Here is a 16,842-nt window from a genome sequence, read left to right on the forward strand (position 1 = left end):
AAACCAGCTGATTTTCCCAAGGTTGTAGGAGAGTTACAGGTAAGTTCGAGAGAAAGGATCCTGGTCCTGTAGATTCCCCATCCCGTGCTAGTTCTGCTCTGCCTTCCTACGCTGTCTGTGAACTTCCACTGTAAAACACAGTGTATGGATGCTGTATCTGGAACATCTTAAGGTTTGTGTTTATTTACTGGTAATACATTTTTAAATATATTTCCGTAGTAAATTTGTTGCTGCAGCCTTTAAACTCCTTGGTACCTCAGATCTAAGGCCTCCTGTTAACTCTCAAACAGCACTTTGAGAAGAAAGAAGGAGCTAAAAGACAACAATAGGAATGTGAGAAGTGAAAAGAGAATGGAGGCAAGAAGTCGGAAACTTACATGGTTAATTATTACTTAACACGGGCCAACAAGAGCCTCCGGTCTCTCCTGCTGCCTCACAAGCCCCATGCAGGGCCACTCGCCCCCGCTCACCATGCTTCAGTCACCTGGCATCCTACCAGGACCCAAAGCATTATGAGGCTCAGGCCTTCTGGGGCCTTTGCATTGTGGTGCCTTCTACCTTGAAGGCTTTCCCCTTCCTCTTCACCTGGCTAACTCCTGCTCATATCAGGTTGTAGCTCAGAGGCCTTGTGTGTTTACTTGTTTAATGTCTGATTTCATGCAAGAGGTCATCTCCAGGAGGACAGGAACTATCTCTCTTATTTTCCACTCTCTCCCCAGAACTACACAGTACCCAGCTCATGTGGCACACTCAATAAACACTGGATGAATTCATCAAATGTGGAATCGACAGATGAACTATTTTTCTAAAATAGTTCAACTTCACTAAGATTATGTTTACCTAATAATAAAGTAAAATGGGCATGTTTGCCATCATATATACCAAATCAGTTGAATGAACAGAAATTATAAAGTCAGGAAAGACCAAGTGGCTGCCTGCTGCAAAGGGCCAGGAAGTGCTGTGGGTCAATGCTGGTGGGCTTTGTTCTTTTTGAATTTCTGAGAGTCGATGCTTGTGATGATTTAGAGTTCAGTTGGCCCAGTAGTCGTTGTGACAATCAAGAACTGTTGTGTCAAAGGCTGTTTGGCCAGGGGCTCCTTTTCTATTTACTATCTATTACTCCATCCCAGAACCTACCTGGTCACTGTGGTCCTTCACTCCATGTCCACAGTGAAAGGAAATCCAGCTGATGTGTAAATGGGCAATTTATATTAAAGATTGCTGCCATGACCTCCCCCTCACTGGCCACCTGCCCAGTGGGGTGGAGTGTCACTCCAGGACCCTTTGTTTTGGACGTGTAAGATTCCCCTGTCCAATAAATCATCAATGTCTCTGTCACTGTCACCGGGCTCTTTCTCTGGCCTTGAAACTAGGCAACTACAAGGCTTGCAGGCCTGCGGGGTACAGTCCAACAATTGGTGAGCCAAACAGGAGGCCAAGGAAATTCCCGTGAGCCCCGAGATGTTGGGAAATAAGGACGGGGAGGAAGAAGATAGATATATAAATAGGTGATTTATGGAGGCTTGAAAGAGTTCTTAAGAGATTTAAGAAAAAACAGGAACAAAATAAATAACCCTCCAGCATCTCTACCTGTAACAGATATCGTGGATGAAACATAGTTGACAAATAGCACCAAAAAATGCTTAATGGATGAATGAAGGGTAAGCTCGGCAGACAGGCCCATCAGTGCTCCTGGATACACATACTTACCTGTGTTGATCCTCAATCTCCTGGGCTCACCCACTTAATGAACATACTTCAGTAAAGTGCCCTCCTTCACCCTGCCTCCCTGGGAATAAAGATGCCCCTATGAAATCACAGAGATTAAAAGCTTCCCAATCAGTGATGGATAGAGAAGGGAAAACATTCACACTCAGTTAATTACTTAAGCCTTTCTATTGATATTTATTAAAGCCCTGAATGGAAAAGCATTCGCTTTTTCCAAACTAAATGGCATCCATTCTATTTTTATGGCGGCTGACTCTCAGAATCCAATAAGTCTAAAAATCTATGTGGAGCTGAGAGGAAGGAGGAAGAGGGGAAATCTGGAAAGAAAGTGTGGGCTGGGCATGAGGAGAGTAAACAAATGAGGCAAAACTATGTTGAGCCCAATGTTAAATGCCAACCCCAAATTATTCTAGGTTTATTTCAGTTAAAAGGCATGTAGACAATTTTCTATTGGTACAGGCATTCTCAGAGGAATGAGTCTCTATTACAGCCCCTGCCTTGTCTTTCATCCAGGCAGAAAGGACAATAAGTCTGCTCTGGGTGACAAGAATCTTTCAGCTAAAAAAGTGTGACCCAGATATCCTACAGCATCTCCTCTGGACTAATCACATCGTGCTAGGCCAAAGAGGAGTTTAATTACATAATTTGTAGAGCTGGCCCAGCTTACAGAGGGATTTGAGGTCCCAAACCATTGAATTAAAGGGAGAACATTACAGAAGCATAGCCAATTCAATGCTAGTTTCCATCCCATATGAGCGTCTCCCAGACAGCACTCACATTAACACCTGTGTCTACTGCAAATTCAACCCAGCCAGCATTTACTGAACTCTTTCTGTGTCAGATGCCACTGATATTACAAATGCAGTTGTGGAACAGCTGGGAAGTGAATAAGATAAAGTTCTGTCTTCTTTAAAGGCTACCAGCCCTCTATCTAAAAGCAAAGCAGTGCAGGCTTTGAAAACAACAATTTAGGGCCAAATCGCAGCTCCCTCACTTACTAGCTGTGACTAGGAAAAGTTTCCTTATCTGTATAATGGATGTCATAGTACTTACCTGCCAGATGGTAGAAGCTCAAAAATGGCACGTTTTCTTTCTCCCTCTACCACCAATACCCAGGCTACCACTGACCCCCTGTCCCTTCCTTGGAGTCTCCATTGCTGCTTCATGATTCATAAGAATCATGATGGGTAGAGGGGTAGATGGCTAAGAACTTTTAGAACCATGGAGGAGGGGAACCCTAAGATTTTTTAGAATATATGTGGCCCCAGAAGCAGAAGAATGTGAAATGCTGTGAGAGCAGTAATTGTCCTCCAGAACTACCCTGGAGGAGGACTTTTAGGTGAGGCCAACTTTCCTGTTCAAGGTTCCTCTGTTCAAAAAATCTGCCCCTCCACCCTCAATATGACTCGAATAATAAAGGAAAATTCTACCAATTAAAATATGTTGGGTCCCAGCTTTACGATAAAGTTTGGAAACAACCTAACTATCCAATAATAAAGGGATAGTTAAACTAAGGAAAGATGAGGGCTCTTCAGTTCGCTGCTGTAATGGTGGTCAAGTTTCCTCATCTGTAAATTGGGGATGAATGTACCCTCCTCACAGGGGCACAGTGAGATTCAAGTCAGATGCTTATATATAGAATCCTGGTACCCAGATGCCAATGCCCCTAAATATATACCTGTGGGCCCACCTGTGAATCTAACAACTTATAATATTACTTCTATGGAAAACAATGTTTACAAGTTTCAAATAAGCAAATCACAGTCTTCTAAACACAACCAAAAATTAGGGTTGAACTGTTTTTACATATTAGATCCCACTGTTAGAGACACACCTTTATTTCAAAGCAAAGAAGATGGATTTCAAAATCAATGCCTCCTTTACCACACCTCACCTTTCGGCAGACCAGTGTGCCAAGGGCACACCCCACACGAATAAAATAGCTAAATGCCATTCCGAGCAGGAAGGCATGTATATTTTAGTGTGGATTAATTCATTCCCCAGGCTGCAAACTGTACGTGACATCCGGAAGACTTTATGAAAGCCTGGAGAGTAAGGGAGGGCAGGGGGAACCAGAAATCAGGAACTGTCATGGTTGATTTTGTCATTTGCTTCATTAGCTTGTACCACTTTAAAGGAAACAATTTCCCAATAGAAAAGCGATCAGAAGTTTCTTAAATATAAAAGGGATTCGTTCTTTAAAAGACATTTCTCAAAAGTTAGAGTCTCATTCATTTAAAACATTGTAAGAATCCAGCACCTTCTCGCACCCACAAATACATCCTGCCTGTAAATGATCCCTTCAGAGCAGCTCCTTCAAACAGTCCCCACCTCATTTGGTCCCATTCATTTCCATGTATCATAGACACATTTGGTGGCTCCACATTCCGGTAGTTAATGCCCCTTCCCAATTTCTGGTCAGGAAGGAGGAGATTTAAGTCTGTGCTGAATCCCCATGGGAAGCTTTTCCTTCTTTTCTCTTTTGCTAAGATTTTGCTGATTTTTTAAAAATAGATTTTTATTGTAGTATAATTGCTTCACAATACTGTGTTAGTTTCTGTTCTACAACAAAGTGAATCAGCCATATGCATACATATGTCCCCATATCTCCTCCCTCTTGAGTCTCCCTCCCACCCTCCCTATCCCACCCCTCTAGGTCATCGCAAAGCACGGAGCTCATCTCCCTGTGCTATGCGGCTGCTTCCCACTAGCTAACTGTTTTACATTAGGTAGTGTATATATGTCGATGCTACTCTCACTTCGCCCCAGCTTCCCCCCCTCCGCCCCCCCAACCCCATGTCCTCAAGTCCATTCTCTACATCTGTGTCTTTATTCCTGTCCTGCCACTAGGTTCAACAGTACCTTTTTTTTTTTTAATCCATATATATGCGTTAGCATACGGTATTTGTTTTTCTCTTTCTGACTTACTTCACTCTGTATGACAGACTCTAGGTCCATCCACCTCACTACAAATAACTCAGTTTCGTTCCTTTTTATGGCTGAGTAATATTCCATTGTATATGTGTGCCACATCTTCTTTATCCATTCATCTGTCGATGGACACTTAGGTTGCTTTCATGTCCTGGCTATTGTAAACAATGCTGCAATGAACATTGTGGTACATGTCCCTTTTTGAATTACTGTTTTTCTCAGGGTATGTGCTGAGTAGTGGGATTGCTGGGTCATATGGTAGTTCTATTTTTAGTTTTTTAAGGAACCTCCATACTGTTCTCCACAGTGATGGAAACAAAAACAAAAATAAACAAATGGGACCCAATTAAACTTAAAAGCTTTTGCACAGCAAAGGAAACTTTTCTTATAATGAAGTTATTCTTGGGTTGACTACCCTCATCCTCCCCAGGTTCCCTGTGGCTAGTGGTGTCCATGTGTAAGTGGGGCATGTTGTGGCCCTTGAATGGTGAAGCTGTAAGTATCACCCAGAGAGCTGAAGTGGGCTATTCATACACATCACCTGTGGCTGGGCAGGAGGGGCATGTGGACCATGAGAGGGCCTATGCATTCACCTTACGTCCTGTATTTCCAAGCTGTGAATCAATACTGGCAGACTGTAAGCATTTAAAAGATCTGTTCAACAACACTGTCAAAGTTTATATCCCTTTACGTTGCTGCTTTTCTTAGTATCTTTAAAAGTATACCATTTACTCCAATACCATTAACCTTTGCTTAAGCCCCTAGCAATTTCAGGATTTCAAAACTGTTACACAAGAAAGGGAAATAGTTGTGAACCTATATACTTCACACAAAGGGAACATGCCAATCACTTTTATCCTAAGTTCCTTATGTGAAATCTCCAACTCTATACATTTCTCTGACAATTGCATTTTACTGTCTTTTGAGAAATATATATATATATATTTAAATTAAAGCATGTCTCCAGTTAAGCTCCTTCGTTCGGAGCTGATCCGCTTAAAAATCTAAAACAGACCGACAGTGACACAGGACCGTGCTGAGACTGCATGGAAACCTCAACGTCGGGAGGGCTTCCTTGGATGCCGCGGCGAGGGAGCGGTGGGTACACCGCCAGATGCGCCCAGCACCCCGGCGGCCGGGAGCGCAGAGACCGCTGGCCTCGCGTGTCCCGAGCGGGCGGCGGCGCGGCGATGCGCCCTCACCTCCCGGCTCCGCCAAAGCAGGCGAATCACACTTCCTGTGCCTATCAGTACCCGCATCCGACCGCAGCCGAGCGGAGGCCGGTGACATCACCCAGCTCCCGTGGCATCTCCAAAGCAGCCCCGCGGCCAGCGAGGACGCAGAGCCCCGACTCCTCGGGGCGCAGGGGCCGGGGACCTCGGCTCTGCCCCGCCTCCCATCCTACCTAGGTGGGGGTCGCGGGACTCTTGAGTCCCCGCACCCGCAAGAGCCTCCCAGGTACAATCGCCCAGCAGCAGCCCCTCACCTTCTCCTGGGTCCAGTCTGCCGCTCCCCGACTGACCCCCCGGGACACCAGGGGCAGGGCGGCCACCAGCAGCAGCAGGCGGAGGGTGTCCACGACGCGCAGGTCCCCGCCGCCTGCCATCTCTCCTGGGCTCTCTGGGCGCCGGTTTCCCGAGCCGCCGGCGGTCACGAGCCCGGGAACGCGCGTCCTTCGCCTTCCCCCTTCTCCACCCTTGGGTCGACTGCGCCCGCCTCCCCATCGCCTCCCGGTCGCCGCCCCACTGCGCTGCGCAGGCCGAAGCCGCAGCTCTCCACCACCACCCACCACCTTAGCAACCCGGGGTCTGGGCTGTCCGGGGAGGCACAAGCTTCCGAATCCATGGGAACAGAGACGGCCACTTCCTTGTCTAGGAGAGGAAGAAAGGAAGGAGGGAAGAGACATGGAAGAAGCATTTTTATGATCTCCACTGCCATGACTGGGAATAGAAAGGGGAGGGAGGGTTCATCAAACCCTGTGAGGTTAAGAATTCTTTTCCTACAGCTCATTAAGAAGGGGTGGCTAGGGATCGATATTTACCGGATACTTCTGTACCAGCCACTGTCCTAGGTGCTTTTCCTATGTTCCCATATTAACCCTTCCTAACCATGTGAGGTAGGTATTAATCCCATTTAACAGATGAGGAAACAAAGCCTGAACTGGAACCCTCAAAATATTTCCTTTATAACAGTCCATCATATCTTTTCTCTTTTTTTTCTCACAGATAGTTACCTTGCCTTATAGGAGACAGACTATCATACTCCCAAGCTGAGAACTATGGTTGAAGTAACTATCTGATATAAATGAAATCTAAAATGTTCACAGTGGAATCCATGCCCTCCAAAGGAAAAGCTAAATACAACTGTATTTACTTTGTAACATCAAAGATCACTGTTATCAAGATAATCCTAGAAACAAAACGCTATCTCAGTTTGGTCTGTACCTTTCTAGTCTAAGTTGTCTGGACAATTACTTCACCATCCTCTTTTTCTTCCACACTAAGGATCAGGGCGTGGCTTGCCATGAGTCATCTAGTAACATATAGATCCCCGAAAAAAAACAAGGACCCTGAAACAGACCTATTTGCCAGACAGCAAAAGTCTGAAGGTAACGCAGTCAGCCCGAAGGCTCACCTTAGGCTTGGCTATAAGAGTAAATTTTAAAAGGGAGAGGGCTGACCTGAGAATACTGTCTGCCCTCCTCTGGAGCTATGGAGGAAGACAGGATGGAAATACACACTTCCCTGATGTTCAAAATTGCTAATCCTATTCATGTCTGAGAATTTTGAGTAACAATTCAAATCTTCCGGCTCAAACAAAATTAAATAGCTTCTTTAGTACATCCATGGTCAGTTCTGATCATCGGACCACCTCAGAATTTTCCATTGGTATGTATTCAGAACAAAACCACTATCACATCTTCCAATATATTTTTCCTCTTTTGCTGCTTAGGCCAACCTTGAAATTGTGGGTTTCCTGAGTGGCTGGGTAAGAAACAGCGTAACTGTTTTTCTTATCCTATTAGCTTTTTATCTTTCCACAGTGTGATTTCTATAAGAAAGAGAAGGTGGAAATAGCAAACCTACATGAAACAAAATGTTAAAGATAGTATGCTAAGTATAAGCAATTCAAAATGAGAAATACAGAAATGCTTGAGTTAAAAGGTTAACACGTAATTTTGATAATTAGTTTCCATTGCCTACAGTTCCCCAGTCTTCTCCAATTTTGATTATATTTAAGTCAGTAAGATGCTGTTGCAGTTTGAGATCTATAGGAAGTAGACTCTGAAACAGAGCTTAGCATTCAGGATGTGTATTAGGGAGTGCCCTCGGGACAAACCCCTGTGGGAGGGAGAGGGATGAACCAGACTGGGCAGAGGGAAGAGTCAGCCGGGAAGCGGTCTCCTCCTCCACACCTTCACCCAGCCCCATGGAGAGCCCTGGAGCTGAAAGCGCCTGTCAGACTTGTCCCACAGTGACCCCAAATGGCTGAAGCTTTGTACCCTCACCTCAGTGGGGTGACTTCCTATAAGCAGTTCTCTGCAGCCAAAGGAGCTGACAGCTAGAGGCTGTCTGCCAGCGACACTCCAACAGCTGGAGCAGAGTCCTTCGCTGACGGGAATATGAACAGTACATCTCTGTATCCACCACTCATGTATCCGTGTGATGTATCCCATACATCTAAAACATTTTGCATAGTACGTGAAACTGATTTTAGTAAATTGTTTTTTACACAGGCGGGCTTTTCTGACAACTTTCCATAAATCTGCAAATCCAATACAATTCTCTATTTATGTGTCCCTTCCTTCTTTATTTTTATCTTTTCTTATGCCTTATACCCTAAATATACCCTTCCCCTTTTCTTCATTCATCCTTCTTTTCTCTCCTCCTTCATTCTGGAGACTTTCAGAAATGCCTTCTATCTGCTATTTTTTTCCCTACTACAACTTTTTCTGTCTTCAAAATCTTCATATGGAAGATAACCCATGACTATTACATTTAACTAAACAACCGCAGGCCCCATTTTTCATCATGGAAAAAAATTATTTGTGTATGCAGTGATAGCATTAGTCACAGGTGGAATGGTTATCATCTTTATTATGGTATAGATTCTATACTGTGATTTGAAGCACATTAAGGACTCAACTGCTAATAAAGGTCTTACCCATGCAGTTTTGGTGGCAGGATTTTCATATACCTAGTCTTACCTTTAAAGAGACACTATTGGACTAAAGCAGTAATAACCAGAAAGTTGTATTAAAACAGTAGTTCTCAAAATGTGATCCATTGACCCCTGGGGATTCCCGAAGACCCTTTTGGATGTCTGCAAGGTCAAATCAATTTTTACAATAATACAAAAGCAAGTTTTACTTTTTTACTGTATTAACTTTGCACTGATGTTGCTAAAGCAATAGTGGGTAAAACTTCTGGCACCTTAGCACTTATCAAGACAGAACACAAAATTGTACTATTAAAAAAAAAAAAAAAACCTACTTCACTGCCCTGCACAGTAAAAAAAAAGAAAAAGAAAAAAGAAAAAAGAGATAGAAAGACAAAAGAAAAGAAAAAGAGCCAGTCTCACTTAACAATATCATTGATGAAGAAATAAAAATTGTGGTTATTATTAAATCTCAACCTTTGAGCACATGTCTTTTTTTTAACAGCTTTATTGAGATAGAATTAGAATATGTTAAACTGTGCATATTTAAGGTATACAATCTGATGAGTTTTAACATATGTTTACACCCATGAAACCATCATCACAATCAAGAGAATGAACATATCTATCTTTACTCATATCCATCTTTACCCATGGGTTATTTAGATTATGTTATTTAGTTTCCAAATAGTTGAGGATTTCCCTTATATCTTCTTGTTATTGATTTCAAATTTAATTCCATCCTGGTCAGAGAGAGGACCTGGTATGCATGAATCCTTTAAAAATTTTTGAGAATTGTTTTATAGCCCAGAATATGATCCATCTTGGTAAATGTTCTGACATGAAAAGAATGTGTATTCTGCTGTTATTGGGTAGAGTGTTGTATAAATATCAGTTAGGTCAAGGTAGCTGATCATGTTCCCCAAATCTTCCATACAATATCTGATTTTCAGTCTACTTGTTGTATATATTACTAACAGAGTGGTGTTGAAATCTCTAACTATAATTGTGGATTTGCCTACTTCTTTCAGTTCTATTAATTTTTATATCATGTATTTCTAAACTTTCTTATTAAGTGCATAAATATTTAGGATTGCAACGTCCTTTTGACAAATTGACCCCTTTGTCATTGTGAAATGACCCATTTTTATTTGGTAACAATTCTTTGCTCTGAAATCTACTTTTTTCCTAATATGAATATAGCCACTCCAACTTTCTTTTGATCAGCATTAGCATGGTGTATCTTTTTCAGTCCTTTTTACTTTTAAACTGTTTTCTTCTTCACAAATAAAGTAGGCTTCTTATAAGTAGCATACAGTTAGGTCTTGTTTTTTTTATCCAATTGGAAAACCTCTGGCTTTTATATGGGGTATTTAGACTATTTATACTTACTGTGGCTATTGATATGGCCAAGTTTAAATGTACCACTCTGCTGTTTGTTTTCTATTTGTCCCATCTGTTCTTTGTTTTTACCACTTTTTCTCGTTTATCTTGGATTAATTGATTGTTGTTTATTATTCTACTTTATCTCCTTTGTTAGCTTGTAAAGCTATACCTCTGTTTTGTTGTTAGTGGTTGTTTTAGGATTTATAGTATACATCTTTAATGTGGCACTATATACAATCAAGAATTATTGTATCATTTAGTGTATAGTACAAGAACGTTAAAATAGTTTACTTCTGGGCTTCCCTGGTGGCGCAGCGGTTGGGAGTCTGCCTGCCAATGCAGGGGACACGGGTTCGAGCCCTGGTCTGGGAGGATCCCACATGCCGCGGAGCGGCTAGGCCCGTGAGCCACAACTGCTGAGCCTGCGCGTCTGGAGCCTGTGCTCCGCAACAAGAGAGGCCGCGATGGTGGGAGGCCCGCGCACCGCGATGAAGAGTGGCCCCCGCTTGCCACAACTGGAGAGGGCCCTCGCACAGAGGCGAAGACCCAACACAGCCAAAAATAAATAAATTAAAAAAAAAAAAATGTTCTTTGTGAAGTAATGATGAAAAGAATTCTTTAAAAAAAAAAAAAAAAATTCCACAAAAAATAGTTTACTTCTATTTCCCCTCTTAGTCTTTGTGCTATTGTTGTCAGATATTTTACTTCTAAATATGGTATTTAGATATTTACTTATAAATATGTTATTAACCCCACCATACATTATTATTATCTTTGCATAAAAAAATTATCTTTCAAAGAGATTGTTAAAATAAGGGGCTTTTTAAGTCTTCTTTTTTCCTTCCTTTGTGTAGATGCATATGTTCATCTGGTATCATTTTCCTTCTGCATAAAGTATGTCCTTTAACATTTCTTGTAGTGCAGGTGTGGTGGTGATTTCTGTATGCTGATAATAAATTTTTTATTTTGCCTTTGTTTTTGAGAGATATCTTTTCTCAGCATGGAATTCTATGTTGACCGATTTTTTTCTTTCAGTACTTTAAAGATGTTGCTCCAGTGTCTTCGTGCTTGCTTTGTTTCTGATGAGAAATCAGCTGTCATCCTAATCTTTGTTCCTCTGCATGTAACGCGCCTCTGTCTTAAGATTTTCTCTTTATCCCAGTTTTTAAACAATTTGATTATGATATGCCTTGGTGGAATTTTCTTTATGTTCTTGTGCTTGGAGTTCATAGAATTTCTTGGATCAGTGGGTTTTAAGTTTTCATCAAATTTGGAAAATTTTTAGCCATTATTTCTTCAAGTATTTTTATGCCCCCTCCTGGTTTGGGGACTCCAATTACACACATATTAAGTTGTGTGAAGCTTTTCAACAGTTCACCAGTTTTCTGTTCATTTTTCCTGTGTTTTCTTTGTCTATTTCATTTGTATTGTTTCTATTCCTGTGTCTTCCAGTTTACTAATATTTTCTTTTGCAGTGCCTAATCTTTGTTGTTACTGTTGTTAATTCCATTCAATGTTCTCTTCATCCCAGACGAGCTTTTTTCTTTCTCTGGATTTTTTTTTTTTTATTTTAAATTTATTTATTTATTATTTATTTTTGACTGCATTGGTTCTTCGCTGCTGCGTGCGGCTTTCTCCAGTTGCAGCAAGCGGGGGCCACTACCCGCCGCAGCACGCAGGCCTCTCACCGCGGTGGCCTCTCCCGCTGCGGAGCACAGGCTCCAGGCCCGTGGGCTTCAGTAGTTGTGGCACGCGGGCTTAGCAGCCATGGCTCATGGGCTCCAGAGCGCAGGCTCAGCAGCTGTGGCGCATGGGCCCAGTTGCTCCACGGCACGTGGGATCTTCCCGGACCAGGGCTCAAACCCGTGTCCCCCGCATTGGCAGGCAGACTCCCAACCACTGTGCTGCCAGGGAAGCCCTGGATGTTTGACTTAGATTTTCTTTAAACCGTCCATATCTCTCCCTAACATGCTCAACCTTTCTTCTTCCTTCTCGAACATATGGGATATAGTTATGACAACTGTTTTAATATCCTTGTCTGCCAGTTTATCATCTGTGTCATCTCTGTGTCTGCTTCTATTGATTGTTTTTTCTCCTCATTATGGGTTCCTACTTCTTTGCATGCCTGGTAATTTTTTTATTAGATACCAGATGTGAATTTTACTTTTTTGGGAGGTGCTGGGCATATTTGCATCCTTTAAATATTCTTGATCTTTGTTCTGAAACACAGTTGAGTTGGAAATAGTTTGGTCCTCTGGAGGCTTGCTTTCCAGTTTTCTTAGACTGGAGCAGAGCAGCCTGTAATCCTGGTATAATTTGACACTACACAGAAGCGATACACTCTGGATATTCTACTTTTGCCCTGGTATTTTGAGGCTTTTCCACTCTGACTGGTGGAAACACAAAATGCTCCTTATCTGTGCTCTCGGGCTTGTTATGCTTGCTCTTTTTCAGTAGATCTTTCCCCCACCTTGAGTAGTTTCCTCACATGCATGTGCTGATCTGTACTCAGCTGAAGACTTATGCAGAAACCTTTACTGATCCCTGAAGCGCTCTCTCCTGGAAGCTCCCTCTCTCTCCTCCTGTACTCTGCAAATTCTAGCCACTTGACCTTCCCAAGTTCTCAACTCTGTCCTTTCGTCTAATAGAGACCACCCAGCTCTGGTTGGATTCCTCCAACCTGGGAAATCTCTCAAGACAGCAAGATGGGGAAAGCATCCAGCTCATCTCATTTGTTTTCCTTCTTTTATGACTCTCCTGTGATGTCTGTTTTCCAGTATTTGAGCATCACTGTTTGATATATATATTTGAAGATAAGATGATAAATCCAATCTGTTACTCCATCTTGACCGGAAGCAGATGTTGAGATTATGAATCTTTTAATATTCCGCATGACAAAATGGGAGATACAAATAAAGTACTTCTAGCAGATGCTACATACTGAAGGACAAATATTGTCTCAAGGGAAAGCACGTGTACAATTATTTGAGATGTGAGATGAGCTACCTGCTTTTTTCATAAAATTCTACTTTTACTTGAAAGAATAATTGACTGATATCCTGATTATTCAGACTTGACTATTTGGCAGACATTTGTTTGAAAATGAATAAAGTGTGCCTAGGCCTTCAAGGACAATGACAGTATTTGTTGTCGGTGATAAAACTGCATCTTTCAAGTGAAAACTGGAATTTTGGAAAACTTGTATCTGCTACCATAAGCTTCACAGTTTCCTGACATGTAACAACTTTTCTGACAAAGTCAGTTATTTTAACAAATGTGATTTTTAAAATAATTTATAATAAAGTGTTCAACATTTGGAATATCTGTATAACTCAGTGAACCAATGTTTTCCAAATGCTCCATGCCCAATCACAGAGAAAAGGTCCATTCAAACTATAAGAGAGACCAATGGATTTTAATGTAATGGAGTAAAAATGTTTATTTATACAGTTTCAGATTCTGCATTACAACTAACTTTTATGACATTATTATTTGTCATGTTTTGTTTTAATAACAAAAAAGATTATCCATAATTATCTGAAGAGGCGATTAAAATACTCCTTCTTTTTCCTACTACATGTCCATGTGAGGCTGCATTTTCTTCATATACTTCAACCAAAATAACATGTCATAGCAGATTGAATGCATAAACAAATCCAGTTGTTTTCTAATAAGTCAGTAACATTTTTTAAATGTTAAAAAATGCCAGTCTTCTCATGAAATCCTTTATGTTTTAGAAAGCGTAACAATTTTTTTCATAAAAATGTGTTATTAACTTGTAATGCTTTTGTTTTAAAATAAATCCATAATTAAATATTTATAAAATGCCTATTTTAATTTTCAATACAATAAATATTAATAGACATAATCCATGTAAACAAAAGCTATTAGAGGCCCTCAATAACTGTCACTAATGTAAAGGAGTAAAACATTTGATAACTCCTGTGTTAAGGCTATTTTACCCAGGAGAACTAAAACATTAAGCCAATGGTTTTAACTACATATTGGAATCATCTAAAAAGCTTTTTTTTTTTTTAAGTGAAGATGCCTGGTGCTCTCTTCGGCAGCACATAGACTAAAATTGGAACAATACAGAGAAGATTAGCATGGCCCCTGTGCAAGGATGACACGCAAATTCGTGAAGCGTTCCGTATTTTTAGCTGCGAGGTCATCGGAATCCCAACCCTTGCCCTCATCTGGAACAAGGTTAAAAGGGGTCACTATGGAGTTCAAAGAGCAGAACTCTTGCCTGGTGACCGAGGCAACCTGGCCATTCAGACCCGGGGTGGCCCAGAAAAGCATGAAGTAACTGGCTGGGTGGCTGGTATCTCCTCTTAGTAAGGAAGATGCCGGAGAATATGAGTGCCATGCATCCAATTCCCAAGGACAAGCTTCGGCATCAGCAAAAATTACAGTGGTTGAAGCCTTACATGAAATACCAGTGAAAAAAGGTGAAGGTGCTGAGCTGTAAACCTGCAGAATATATTAATCTGCATAGCTAGAAGTAGTCATGGGTAACTACAACCCCTGTTCTTGCCTAATAACCAGTTTCTTTTCATCCAGTCCACTAACACTTTAGTTATATTCACTGGTTTTACACCATGAAATACAAAATAAAGATAACACATCAAGACTGTCTACAAAAAAAAAAAAAAAAAAAAAAAGATGCCTGGGTGTCACCCCTAGAGATTCTAATATGATTAGCCTGGTCTGTGGTGCAGACATCAAGTTTCTTTAAAACTCCCCAGGTGATGTCTAGCAGGGCTGAGAACCACTGCATTAATCACACACTCTGAGAAATGCATTAGCAAAAACCACAGAGAATATAAAGAGGCCCACATTATATCCCTGCCCACATTTGTCCACCACTGCTTTCAAAAATGGAGTAAAAAATTAAAATATTTGCTTCCGCAGTACAGAGTCAGACTTTTGCTGTTCCCTAGAAATCTCAGGAATCCAGATTTCCTGCATATCTTCCCAACTCCTTTCACCAGATCAGAGGTCAAGTCAAGGTGGCAACAAAAGTTAAGAAAAAAATCTCTCCTCTGCTTTTCTCCCTTCCCAGCCCTTTAGAATAACAGTTTATGTGCCCCTCAAAGAAGGGAAGGAGAACATTCCCCATAAACCCTGATTCCTTTCACCAACACTAATCTTGGCCCCAAACAAAATTCTTTTCACTCCTTTACTGATTTTGTACTGCTTTTTTTTTTGTTTTAATCAGTTTTTCTCTGTGGGCTCTGAGAACCAAAAGTCTTCAAGATCCATAGAAATGAAATCTCTAGGGCTTCCCTGGTGGTGCAGTGGTGGAGAATCTGCCTGCCAATGCAGGGGACACGGGTTCGAGTCCTGGTCTGGGAAGATCCCACATGCCGTGGAGCGACTAGGCCCGTGAGCCACAACTACTGAGCCTGCGCGTCTGGAGCCTGTGCTCCGCAACAAGAGAGGCCGCGATAGTGAGAGGCCCGCACACCACGATGAAGAGTGGCCCCCGCTTGCCGCAACTGGAGAGAAAGCCCTCGCACAGAAACGAAGACCCAACACAGCCAAAAATAAATTAAATTAAAAAAAAAGAAATGAATCTCTAGTAAGGAATTTTAATCCGTTCAAGGAGATGAGGGCAAAGAGAATCAAAAGAACCAAAGAGAGACATCATCTCTTTACAGCTCACAGAATAGACAGCTCTGATCTACACACTCCCAAAATTGACTGTAATGTGAAGGTTCAAGCAACTGATTGTTAATGGAGACTATATATACATAGTGTATACATTTTCACTTTTTATTCAAAAAATTCTGTCTTTTTTTTTTGTACCTTATAGGATCAAATAGGTGAAAAGGCACCAATTTCTGGAATCTATTAATGATAATACGTGGAAGACAAAAAGCTGTTAGCTCGAGAACTTGTTTCCATTCAAAGCTACTAGCTAAATTTTTATGGTGTAAGTTGAAAATATGATTAAAGAGGTTAGGTGTGTCAATAATATGTTTTTCAAGATCCTCTAATTCTTATAAATTCGTACGATGAGAGATATTATTGTCCTCAGTGTTACTGTTAAGAAAATTAAAGCACAGGGAGGTTACAGAACCTCCCCAGGGGCATGCAAAGTCAACTCACTGCAGGCAGCACACTTTAACCTACAGGCTTTTCCAGGTTCAAAGGAGGAAATTTAAGCAGGTGGTAAAATCTAATTTTGAATATGTTGAGGTAAGCATTTACTGAGTGTAAAACCAGACACCTTTTGAAATTATTTTATTTCCAAGTTTTAAGCAGAGTACTCATTTTGTGTTGCTTTCTCTCCTTTAAACAGATGTCTAATACCATAGGTATTAGAAGGGGAAAAAGTGGATTTTTCTCAAAAAAAATTAAATACTAAAATGTAAGTTAATATAATCTAAAGTCAAGACCAAAGCACTTAGTTGTCATTTGCTTTGGGGTCATTTACGGGTTTTCTGAGGTATTACATCCTATTTATCTATGTTTTAATGATAGGAAATTGTGAGGTTTTTCTACTGATCAGGCTACACAGACCACAATCAGATTTAACTGTAAAAGCACTCTTTCTCTCAATTTTGTAATCTTGAAGCAGTATTCATTGTGATTGTTAATTAGATCCTTTCTGACTTTTCATGAAAGAACAAT

The 16,842-nt window shown here is 41.1% G+C and overlaps 1 protein-coding gene, 1 non-coding gene and 1 pseudogene across 2 annotated transcripts in view; 2 read left to right on the plus strand and 1 right to left on the minus strand.

The window, feature by feature from the left end:
- The window catches only part of QPCT (glutaminyl-peptide cyclotransferase), a 28,985-nt gene extending 22,619 nt beyond the window's left edge, over positions 1-6,366 (minus strand). Inside the window, exon 1 of the mRNA XM_007167167.2 lies at positions 6,146-6,366. Within this exon, the coding sequence (XP_007167229.2) occupies positions 6,146-6,265 (120 nt within the window). The 5' untranslated portion in view covers positions 6,266-6,366. The remainder of the gene's footprint in view (positions 1-6,145) is intronic.
- A 6,971-nt stretch (positions 6,367-13,337) lies between these two features.
- LOC130709356 (insulin-like growth factor-binding protein 7) lies at positions 13,338-14,851 on the plus strand (annotated as a pseudogene).
- On the plus strand, positions 14,255-14,361 carry LOC114235812 (U6 spliceosomal RNA). The gene has a single exon (XR_003621895.1). It is a non-coding gene; the product is annotated as a U6 spliceosomal RNA (small nuclear RNA).
- Positions 14,852-16,842: the final 1,991 nt, after the last annotated feature.

Source organism: Balaenoptera acutorostrata, chromosome 12, assembly GCF_949987535.1.
Source record: "Balaenoptera acutorostrata chromosome 12, mBalAcu1.1, whole genome shotgun sequence".
Classification (NCBI taxonomy): Eukaryota; Metazoa; Chordata; class Mammalia; order Artiodactyla; family Balaenopteridae; genus Balaenoptera; species Balaenoptera acutorostrata.